The sequence below is a fragment of the Elephantulus edwardii genome, unplaced genomic scaffold (genome assembly GCF_000299155.1).
Source record: "Elephantulus edwardii isolate Elephantulus edwardi_28Jun2011 unplaced genomic scaffold, EleEdw1.0 scaffold00096, whole genome shotgun sequence".
NCBI lineage: Eukaryota > Metazoa > Chordata > Mammalia > Macroscelidea > Macroscelididae > Elephantulus > Elephantulus edwardii.
This window is the reverse complement of record NW_006399846.1, coordinates 6,354,926-6,366,967: the sequence shown is the minus strand read 5'-3', so window position 1 is coordinate 6,366,967 and position 12,042 is coordinate 6,354,926. Positions and strand designations below refer to the sequence as shown.

At 43.7% G+C, this 12,042-nt stretch overlaps 1 protein-coding gene across 1 annotated transcript in view; it reads left to right on the top strand.

Moving 5' to 3' along the window:
* PRMT8 (protein arginine methyltransferase 8) overlaps positions 1 to 12,042 on the top strand; it is a 168,832-nt gene that overhangs the window by 136,746 nt on the left and 20,044 nt on the right. Inside the window, exon 7 of the mRNA XM_006891302.1 lies at positions 5,510 to 5,625. Within this exon, the coding sequence (XP_006891364.1) occupies positions 5,510 to 5,625 (116 nt within the window). The remainder of the gene's footprint in view (positions 1 to 5,509; positions 5,626 to 12,042) is intronic.

Sequence of the window (12,042 nt, the reverse complement as noted above, 5' to 3'; positions counted from 1 at the left end):
CCAGCCTCCCGGATAATCTGTTCTGCATACAGGTTGAAAAGGTATGGAGACAGGACACATCCCTGGCATACGCCCTTCCCAATTTTGAACCATGCAGTATAAAACCCATCCTCAATTTGCTAACTAGAAGAGGATACATAAAAAGGGAGGGAAATGCCTAGAATGTGCTGGGCTCACAATCTATATTTTGTTGGATGGATGAATAAATGAGAGAAGAAATAAAAAGAGATCAATGGAGGAATATGCAAGGTATGCTCTTTTACCTGACAGAGTAGTGATCAGTTTAAAAATTGTCTATATGGAAGGGATTCATAGCATCTCAAAATTGGAAGGAAACTTCGAAACTTCTTATGTAGTACATAAATTGAACCTCCTCTCCACCTTTCTGAGAGGCAGAGCAATGGGTCCCAGGCCTTCCTGCTTGTCAAGGAGACTGAAAGCAAACTTTACGCTAGTCCACAGTTCTCCCAGTTAGAGGGTAGGAGGCAGACCCCTTGGGAGAGCTTATTGCTACCTCACGTCTCTCCTGCACTTTTCCTCAACCCACTTCTTAGTGCTTAACATATTGGGCTGCTAACCAAAATGTCAACAGTTCGAATCCACTAGTGTTTCTGAGAAAGAGGAGCAATGTCCTCCATAAAGATTTCCAGACTTGGAGGGTCACTAGGATTCAAAACTAACTTCTGTGGCTGGTCAGTTGCGGGAAGATCTGGATCTATCTATCTATCATCTATCTATCTATCTATCTATCTATCTATCTATCTATCTATCTATCTATCTATCTATATCTTTTTACTGTGTTAGTTACATTTAGTGCACCAAAATTTAGTCCTTTCCAGAGGTTTGTTTCAGTCCATGAATCAAAGATTCACAAGTCCCGCTGCTGTTATTTTTTTTATATCTCCCCAAAATGAAGAACATTATTTTGTGGTGCCCAGTAGTTTCAGCCATCTTCCCACCCTGCATCTACTCATTCAAGACACAGTACAGAATTGCAGTAAGAAGTTAATATGCTTGATTTCTATGCTTCTCCATGCCTGTTCCGTATCTGCTAAAGGGGCTTGTGGGAAATGGTTAGCAGACAAAAAGGAGAGGGCTTTACTGCTCTAAATGAGCTGCTCCCTGAATATCTGAAGGAAGGCATTAAGACTCATATTAAGCTCTGAAAAGGTAACCAATAACACTAAGCATGGCAAAGTGATTTAAGTATTAAGTATTGGGAAAGGATTGACATCATGGAGGGGCTGTTTTGCGCCCAGTGCGGGGCTGTACATGTTGAGGAGACAAAGGGAGAATGCTGTGGTCTAGAATCTTTGAAGGTTTTGCAAAGGCTGAGAGACTCAGTTTACCATGTGAGGGTAGTTACACCCATCTAGCTCCCAGGCTCTCAACCTCTAGTGGAAATGCCTGGACAGATTTATAGAAATCCAGCATGCTAGGTCTTCAGTAGATAGTGATTCCATAGCTTGGGTTAGGCCCAGAGGTGTGTCTTTTTTAAAAACATCCCAAATGACTCTGAAACACAGAGACCTCTTAGCCAAACATCTCATTTTTACAGGGCAGTGCAGAGAGGGGCTTTTCCTGAGCATGACCACACAGTCTGGATGGTGGCAAAGCTTGAACTCTAACCGCTTAATGGTAGTCACTACTCTGTGTGGAGGCCCGGGGTGGTTGAAATGTTTACTTATGTCAGCTGCTAACTAAAGGTTGTAGGTTTGAGTCCAACCAGAGACATCTTGGAAGCAAGGCTTTGTAATCTGCTTCTGAAAAATCTTCTTGTGAAAACCTTAATTGGACATACACAGGGTCACTCTGAGTTGAAGTCAACTCCAATTGATGTCTATGAGCTTTCTATGAGAAAGGTGTTGTCTCATGTACATCACAGATGATATAAAAGTAGAATAATACAATGTTTACAATAACCTTAAGAAGTAGCCACCATTATCACCATTTCCGCTTCACAGAAGAAACAGAGATTTAAATGAAATCTTAAATTTTGCCCAAAGTTACACAGCAAATAAATGGTACATTCTAGATTTGAGCTCTAAATCCTTGGCTGTTACAAGCATAAGCTCCCAGGTACCTGACCAGTCTGTGAACTGAGCCTTAACATAAAGCGACATTCAGAAAAGGAGAAAGCAGGCGCATAGTTTCAGGTGTCCTGAAGAAGAGCTTTGAAGGCAATGGTGTCTTTATATGTATGTTGAGTCTCATTCTTCAGAGAGGAGTCTGTATTTGCAAATTCACCTAGTGGCTAAAATTTGTAATCCTCAAACCAGTAATTAAAACACTTTCTTGGTTATTTACCAACTTGCACAGAGTTGGGGGGACAAATTGAGTTACCCAACAAGCACGCTTCTAGCTGAGGTCACATGAGGTGACACTCTTCCTTCTTGTTGTTTTAGCTCCCAGACTATAATAAATGAGCATCTTTTTTGCAGTCTAGTTAGTGCCACGTCCCCCCCTTTTTGTGCTTGTTTTGTTGGTAATTGTGCTGCTTAAAATGGTCCTCAAGCATAATGTTGACATGCTGTCTCACGGTCAAAAGTGCAAGAAGGCTGTGATGTGTCTTTTGGAGAAAATACATACATTAAATAAGCTTTTTTCAGGCATGCAACAAGGCGCTATTGGCTGTGACTGCAATGGTAAGGAATTGACAAAATATATGAAATAAAATGTCTTTAAACAAAAACACACATAAAACCAGGCTGTGTATCAATCAGTTGACAAAAATGTTGTGACCAGAGGCTTACAGGTGCCTAACCTTGAAACTCTCTTATGAGTGATAGTTTAATATTTATTTATTTGGTATTCACAGTGACTTCTTAGAATATATTTGATGCACATAATGAGAATTTACTGTGTGCCTTATCTAGGAATACAGTGGCTAGCTATTTCCACATTCTAGTCAGAGGTTTTCTCTGGGTCTTGTCCTACTGTCATCTGAACAGTTTCCTTCCTCAGTGTTAAAGTTTCTCTCAGGAATTTGGCATTAGCCAATGGGGTACAGGGCACTGAGTGATGTGCTGCTAACCAAAAAAGCTGGCAGTTTGATTTCACTAGTGATTCTGTGAAAGGAAGATAAGCAAGCAACACCCCCATGATACATCTTGAAGGATATGTACATGTACAGCCAAGCACAATCAATAAGAGTGCATCTGAATTCCAAAATCAATCTCCATAATAGTCTATGTGTTTCCTACTGCCAAAGGGGCCCTTTAGAGTAGTGAGAGAAGATCTTCACCCTGAAACCCACGGCGTCCCTTTTCAGCAGGAAGTAGCTAAGAGAATACGCCATCCCCTTTTCCTTATGACTCAGGGTGAAGTCTCTCTCAGGGAGGAGTGATAGGGAATGGCAAAGGACACACTGACAAAGAAGATTAATCAGAACTGGCTTTGACAAGCACTGTGGCATTTGGACAAGAACAAACTGGGAGGAGGGTAGAGAGAATAGTGCAACAATGAATGAGTGGAAGCCCAAAATCTCTGTAAATGTTTATGAAAATTAATAAAATATAATTATAGGGAAAAAAAAAAAGACTTTCCTGTTAACATTTACAGAAATCTGACGGAGGGCCACTGTGGGTCAGAACTGGCTTGATGGCAGTTAATGGGCTTTGGTGAATCAACAGGCTGTGACCGGGTCTCTTATTCTTCGTCTAGGATCCCACAAAGGTTCCCCCTCTGGGAGACATTTCTTTTCTCTGGCTACTTCTTCCTGAGGAAGGTCTTTGTGAGCCGCAGAAAGGAACCTATGTCAAAGGAGCAAAATTTTCTCTTTGTCCATCTACCCCTTCTCTAACTCCCATTTGTTGTTGTGTGCCGTAGAGTCAGAAATGACCCTCCAATGGATTTTAAGAGGCAGTTAATCGCATGGGAGGAGATTGTCCTTCCTGCTCCCGTGGAACAGCTGGTGGATTCGAACTGCATGACTTCAAGATTGCAGTGCATAAATTCCCTAAGATACCATTTGGTTGATGGATATTTTTTTAAAGATATAATGCCGTACAATTAGAGAAAATAATCTCTATTTCAATACATTTTTTAAAAATTCATTTGAATAAACAGATAAGTGAGATATAACCACCCAGGTACTAGAGCTTCTGTTAAGGGCTTCCCTCTTAGAAGGGAGAGGAAACAGCATTCCTGGGTTCCCGTCACAGCTGGGTCCCTGCAGAGGGTTTAGAGGACTGTTGGGGTTTGGTATCTGGATCCACTATCTCCTTCATGTGTGAGATTGGGCCAGGCATTGTGTCTGAGACAGATGCTGAGTTCTTTCAGGTTAAGTCTGCTCACCTACAGCGTAGAGGTAGGATGCCTCATGTGGGCGCTGAGTAAATGAAATGAGGCCTCTGATGGGTGGTCAGCTAGTGATTGCAATGACCAATAAGTAACAATTATGATTGCATCCATGAGTAAGGGCAATTTTGGGTAAGCAGATTTGTATTCATTTACTTACCGACATGCAACCTCAAATCTGATCTCTTTTTCTCCCTCCCAACCACCCTTATAGTCTTCTTCCTTTCTCCTCTCTTTTTGCTACTTCTTCATTCTTCCTCTCCTCTCCTCCCCTCCCCTCCCCTGTCCTCTCCTGTCCTCTGCTGTCCTCTGCTGTCCTCTCCTCTCTTCTCCTCTCCTCTTTCTTCTGTCTTATTTTCCCCAAAGAATGTTGTGATTGAGTCCCAGGGGACAAGCAACCCAGCTGGGGTGGTTCTTTCTTATGGACTAAATCACTAATGTATGCATTTTGGCATGTGAGCGAGACGAAGAAAAATCATGGACCCACTGTTGCTGTTGAGAAAATCGAGGGGTCCAAGAGATTCATTTACACAAGGTCCTGACCAGTCAGCGGTAACAGCACTATGATTCAAAGCAGAGTCCATCACACTGCTGAGCCCGTTAGGTTTCTCTCTGCTGCATTGCTCAGGGGGCAAGGGCAGGGGAAGAAAGAGGGATAGACTTTTCTGGTGTGGAGAATGACTTGGACAAAGGCACAGGCAAATAAGGAAGTTCCTTATGTGGGTATCAGTAAAGGGAGTTCCCAGGCGATTCTGGTGGCTTGGAGAAGGGGACCTGAGAGTGCTACATTCTAGCTGTGTGACCTTGAAGAAAATGTCAGCATCCATGAGCTATATATAGTTCTCTCAGCCATAAAGCAAACCTGCCTTTTCTAGAGCTATAACGTGAAATACTGTGAAAGAATATGCACATATTACAAAGCTCATCTCTTGTATTTTGGACATGTTGCCAGGGACTATGGCAATGAACTTGAACTGGTGGAGATTGTGAGGATGATATAGGCTAGGGCTAAATCTCCATCTGTTGGTCATGAGGTCCCTGTGAGTGGTAGACAACTTGACAGCACTGAACAACAGATGCCTACCTGCTATAAGTGGAAACAGCTACCTCATCCTCTCAGCATACCATGTTCCAGCACTGGGGAGAGGGGATTCAGGACAAGCTTGTTGGGGTCTGCCTGCTTGCCCTGATGCTTTCTTTGTCTCCACAGGGTGGGAGAATGTCTATGGCTTTGACATGACTTGTATCCGGGATGTAGCCATGAAGGAGCCTCTGGTGGACATCGTGGACCCAAAGCAAGTGGTGACCAATGCCTGTTTAATAAAGGTCTGGAGACTCCTCCTGGTTGGACCTGAGCATGCTGGGAAGCCAGCTGTGCCACCCTGGGAAAGCCAGAACCAGGGAGAGCCTGCGTGGCCCCAGCCTGGAGAGGCAAGCCGCCGGAGCTCGGGCACTCCATGGCGAAGTGCAGGAGGCTGGTGCTCTCCGGAGCAGAACTGCAGAGCATGACTCCACGGTGGCACAGCTGAGGGGAGGAAGCCCAGGGCATGATCCTTTGGTAGTGTGTGGTGGGGCAGGGTAGGGTTAAGGGCCATCAAAGGGGAGAATGTTTGGAAGACAGGAGGGTGGGAAATGCTCAGTTTGGGGAAGTTCTCCCCTTTAGAATGGAATGTCTCAGAGATAAGACCCATCTATTACCTCCATAAACTGTGTAATCACCCTTATACATCTACCTCCAAGTATCCATCTGGCCAGAGCCAGCTAGAGCCCCCAGTCTCTTGCCTGAGAATTTTTCATGTGCATGCTAAGTGCAGATGAAGAAAAGACAGTCAGCATCCTGGACACATCAATCCTTTAGTGTGTTCTCATGGTTGTTGTTGTTGTTAAGTCCCGTCCAGTCACAGGCGACTCATAGCGACCCTATGAAGGAGAGTCCTCTACGCTTGGGTGCCTTTCATCCTCTCTCCTGGTTCATAGGGTTTCCGGAGGCAAGCTATTATGCAAGTGGACGCCACTCCTCCTTCCAAGTTCTCATGGTTAGAAAGTAAAAACCAAATTCTCTCTCACTACCCATTCTCTCCATTCCCACTTTCTTCCTAGAAGCAGCCACAGCTACTTGGTTGAACTGAACCTTCTAGTCCTTTCTATATATGTTATTATGTTAACCTATATAAAACTGATTTTTGACTGTGTTATATTTTTAAAAATTTGGACAAACATGATGTTTATATGATTCAAGCTAACACATGGATAGTTGTAGATTTTTAAAAATATTTAAAAATATAGCCTTATTATTAGATGACTTCATCACCTCATCCTTCATCCCCCTAGCTTCTATCTTGCCAAACACACCGGCCCACTCTGCTTCTGCATATTTCTCTTCTGAGATGTGTGTGTGTGTGTGTGTGTGTGTGTAGGTTTGTGTCAGAGAGAGAGAGGCAGTAGGAGTAAGAGCCTCCAGTCCACTGAGGATGAGGGACACATCTGAAGGGCTAGTGTAGAAGGGTAGCAGCAGTAGACTGCTGCTCTGTCTAGACGGGCACTGTCTTTTGCCCCTGCACACAAGCCTTCTTAAGAAGAGCCACACTCTTAGTCCATAGCATCACTGCAGTCCTTAGAAGGGACTTCACAGGACAAATGAAAGTAGATGAACCTTAAGCATCAGATCAGAGTTGCCCCTCTTCTGTGATGTCCTTCCTAAATCGTTTGTCTCGGAATCTAAGCTTGAGATTCTCTGTGAACAGGATTCTCACAGCATGTTCGAAATCCAAAACCAGAAATGAAACAAAATTCCAAACAGAATCCTTAGACATCAATCTGATTCTACCTCATGGTGACCTCTGCATCACAAAGCAGAAATGATCTCCCCTGGCTTTTCTTGGCTATGGTTTTGAAGGAAGCAGATTGCCAAGCCTTTCTTCTCCATCACTGCAGGTGGGGTCTGAACCTTTGTGGTTAGCTGTTATGCACCATTGAGTTAGAATCAACTCATAGATGACCCTCCAGCAGGTTTTCAGAGGCAGTAAATTACCCTGAATGGGAGAAAACTGACCATCTTTCTCCTGAGGAGCAGCTGGTGGATTCGAACCTCATACCTCATAACTTATTACTACAAAGTCACCAAGGTGATTCATAGTCAAGTGCAAAGCCATAGTGGAAAATTTATTATTAGGAACCTTTATTCCAATCCCAGTATTTGTGTACAACTTTGCTTTTTATTTTTTCCTACCAGCTTTTCCCTCAGGAACCTCAAGGAGGAGGGAAGTACAGCATCAATCAGGAAGTTTATTTATAGTGCAAAACAGTCCTGGAAAATTGTGAAATATATTCAAACTGACCTGTGCAGTTGAACTTGCAAAAATGACAAACATCAGCTCTAACTAAACATTAGGCACCTGCATATAATTAATAAGTTTAGGTTGAAAAGAAATGAAAATCCTTTTTCAATGCTATTGGACCCTGTGCCCATTTGTTGTTATGGTGTTGTTGCCCTTGACCTCAGTCCTTATTTGTGGGTGTGGCAATGGTGCTTCTACATGGCAGAGACTGTCAAATCATGGCCTGGCCTGACTGTTTCTGAAGGCCACACCTCTTTTCTCCTTTCCTCTCCTCTCCTCATCCTAGACAGAAGCCAGCAAAGAGCTTTCCCTTGTTTACACCTGAGTGCAAGAAGTAAAGCAGCCCAAATTAACCACAGTGGGAAGGGACAAAGTGGATTTCAGAAGCTGAAGCACATGTCTATCAAAGCTCTTAGAGGCTCGGCCTGTGTTCTTAGGACTGGAAATCTGTGACTGAGTCCTGCCCCTCCCCACTGCCTGTGACTTTTCTCCTCGTGTTTTCTGGAGAAGGGTGAGGATCCTTGGTGTTTGCCTCTGCAACCAGGAGAGCCCTTCCCGTCAGCTCTCGCTAATGTGCAAAGCAACGTCTTGCTGAGCCTGTTGGGAAAACACTTGCCCTTCTTCACACACTTAATTGCTATTTTCATTGCTATTAACATTGCAAAGTGTGACACTTTATTATAATTAAGACTCTGTTTTGACCAGACTTCTGCTCTGAGACAGCCATTTGTAACACTGCTTAGTGGCAGTGGCAGGGATGGCTGTGGCCAGAGGCTTCTCGGAGTCATTCTTGTCTGTGGAGCCCTAGCTACCCAGGGGTCATCTGAGGTCAAGACAGTGGGCCTCCCTGGGGTCTCAGAGAGGCTAAGGTGATAGAAGAAAGAAACTTTCCAGTAAAGGGATCTGGACTCTGTGTTCTAACAAAATTCGCTTTGAGCCTGAAAACTTGGGGTCTGGGAAAAGTATGAGCCTGACCCCAGGGGGCCTTTGTGATGGGAAGGTTAGTCACAGTTGATTTCATCCTCACAGAAGGCTGACCCCAACTCCAAAAGACCATCTGCTTCAATTGTCACCATTTTAGCCTATAGCTTTATTACTTTTGCTCCTGAAGGCCTTTGTTCTTTCAGAGGCCCCTATTAAAATGCAAATGTCTCTAGGGCCTATTCAACACTGTGGGCTAATGCTGGAGTTGACAGCTGACATTTAGTTGATGGACAACTGAGAGCAAGGCCTTATAGAAACAGAATTGAATGCGTGTGTGTGTGTGTGTGTGTGTGTGTGTGTGTGTGTGTGTGTGTGTTGGAGAGAGGACAGAGGCAATGAAGATGTAATTGTGTTGTTAGGTGTGATGGAGTCAACTACAACGCAGAGAGAATTATGAACAACAGATACGAGCCTAGCCTTATTCTACATACTATTCCCACAATCTCTGATATGCTTGAGTTCATTGTTACAGTCCCTGTGTCATTCTATCTTGTTGAGGATCTTTCCCTCTTTTTCTGAACTTGCACCCTTTTCCAGTAGGGACTCTTTTCCTTCCTGATTTGAACATTGGATCAAAGTAATGGGGTGACATGTAATGAATGAGGTCTACTCTGGTGCCTTAGTTTCCTGGGGCTGCTGTAAAAAATACCACAAACATATAAAATAAAAATTCAGTTGACTCACAGTTCTGAAATTCAGGAGCCTCAATTCAGTGCCCGGTATATTGATTCCTCTTGAAGCTATCAGGGAGGAATTATTCCATGCCTCTCTCCTACCATTTGGTGATGGTGTCTTGATGTTCCTTGACTTATCAATGCATTACTTGAATTTCCTGTCTTCACCTACTGTCTTCCCTGTGTGCCTTTCTTTCTTCTCTTCTTCTAAGAACATCACTCAGATGAGATTAGGAATTCCTCCCTCTCATACTCTGATGTTATCATGTTAAATTTGCTGATGCATCTTAAAAGACATTAATTCCAAACAAAATCATTTTCATATGAGCTGTAAGTAGGACTTCAGCATATCTTACTGGAGAAATATATTTTGGTTAATAACAATGGGTGTCCCAGGAATAAAGGAATAAGGATTATTAGAGGGCTGTGCTGGAGAGAGGTTGACTAATTTAAATGAAGTATGAGCCAGTAGTGTGTTCTTTGGGATCAAAGGGTGTTAGATGTATCACTTAAATAAGAAAAGTGAAGGTCTGCTTTGATCAGTATTGTTCTCAGTTTTGAAAGCGATTGAATCCACTCAGAAAAGAAAGGCTAAGATAATATGGGATAAGAAAGGATAACTTCTGAAAAGTGAATGGGAAAACTAGAGGCATAAACTGCTGAAAAAATATTTAGGAGGGTCCATGTGAGGGGAAGAGGCATTTGACCTATTCTGTGGGGTGGTTTGGAGAGACAGTTAAGATTAGCCTACAAGTCTTAATGATGAACTCAATGACTGGAGATGTCAGGACACAGAATGATCTGCCTGGTAGGCAGTGAATTATAATCTCAAAAGGTATCCAAACAAGGCCTCTCATTAAAAATTGAGAGCTAGGTGACTGGTTACTGGGAATGCTGTAGACAGGGCTATCCATTGCTTGTTGTTGTTGTTTTATGCTGTCAAGTTGCCTGCGACCCATAGTGACAGCAGCTTTGAAGCCTGCCCTGTCCTCAGCCAGTCTCACGGCTTCCAACACGCCAACCTCCATTGTCCCATTTACTCTATCAATCCATCTCAGGTGGGGCTCTTCCTCTCCTGCACTGTCCCTCCACCCTTCCGAGGATGATGTCCTCCAAGGATTGCTTTGTGGCCCCATCAAATTCTACATGGTTTATGTCTCATTTACAATTCATTCTTGCTTCCTCATCTAGGAACACAGAATAACTTGCATTTCAAGGGACATCTATCAGGTAGGGTCTCCCACATTCTTTATCTCTACACCCACCCTCTCTCTAACCTGTGAGTTAGGGAGCCTCAGCTTTCTTCGTAGGACAGCAAGGTTGAGCACTGTAAACCACAGCAGAACCCCTTGATCTGGCTGACCCCCTTTATACCTCTGCCACCCTGTGGAGGCAGTACTTTTCTTTGAAGGCCTCAGGAGATTTTATATCACATTTCCCTTTGTTTGTCTTAGAAATATACAGAAATAAAAGCAGCTTCTGCCACGTCACTGTGCCTATTTCCATTTCTTGTTCTGTACCATCAGGCTTCCTTTTCCTAATTATTCCCGACACATTCTAGCATCCGAGTCCCACGAGGACCACCTAGAACCATTCCATTCACACGAGTGTCTGCCTGACTTCCAGAGTTTTCAGGACACTGTTCTTTGCTACACAACTCTGAGTGGTAAGTAAGTGCTTCTTAGGCCCAACAGAAATCTCTTGCCACATCTCTTGGCCTCTTGCCAGATACACTCTGTGCCACTGGGGCCAGCAAAAGGCAGGTCAGCATCCCTTACATTGAAGAGAACAGCACATTGCAAGCCATCTTTCAATTACACTTGCTCCCCACGCAAGATTGATTTTCAGCCACTTCCCAGATGAAATTGTTAGAATTATTAGTTCTTCGTGTTCTCCATTCTCCAGCCAGAACTGAAAATTCTCACTTCTTTTCTTTACTTTTTATTATTTTTTTAAAAAATACTAACAGTCCAGACTTGTTATAAATGATCTGCACAACTTTCTAGGTGAAGTCTATGACTTTCTGTGGGTTCAGATTCTTACTCCTCTGAAATAAAAGGCTTGATGCCTCCTATGGATAGGAACTTAAATATAAAAAAAATTTAAGAAATGAGTAGTCTAAATTCATAAGGACCATGAGGAGGACTTGATAAAACACAGATGGTTAGGTTTCACCTCTAGGGCTTCTGATGCTGTAAATCTGGAGTGCTCTCCCCACTGTGACTCTTAAACTTCCTCCCAGGTGGTGTTGATACTGCTCATCTGGGAACCACACTTTGAGAACTTGCAGGTGAACGTACCATTGCTGAAGCTAAGGAGCCTCAGGCTAGTCTCTGACGTGGACTGTCGTTGTTGTTGTGCACTGTGGAGTGGGAACTGACCTGCAGGTGACCTTCCAGCAGGCTTCCAGAGGTAGTTACCACAGAGAAGGAGATCTCCCACAGACGTGGACTAGGATAGCAAATTAATCCTTCTCTCTCTCTCAACCCCACCAACTTCCACACCCAGCACGCTTACCTTCATAATTCTGATCTCCCCAGGTTTGGAATCAAATAACTTTGCATCATTGCCTGAGCTTACCCCACCCTAGAAAGAATGGAGGAGGTAATTGAGCCAATGTTGGGTGGCCCTGGGAATTCAGCCCCAGGCAGACAGTGGTGTCTCAGGGGAAAGAAGCTGCTGCCTGACTGTGCTTTCTCTCAAGACCAGGCTCAGGCCTGGCGAGGTTAACAAGTTTCCGACCTTCT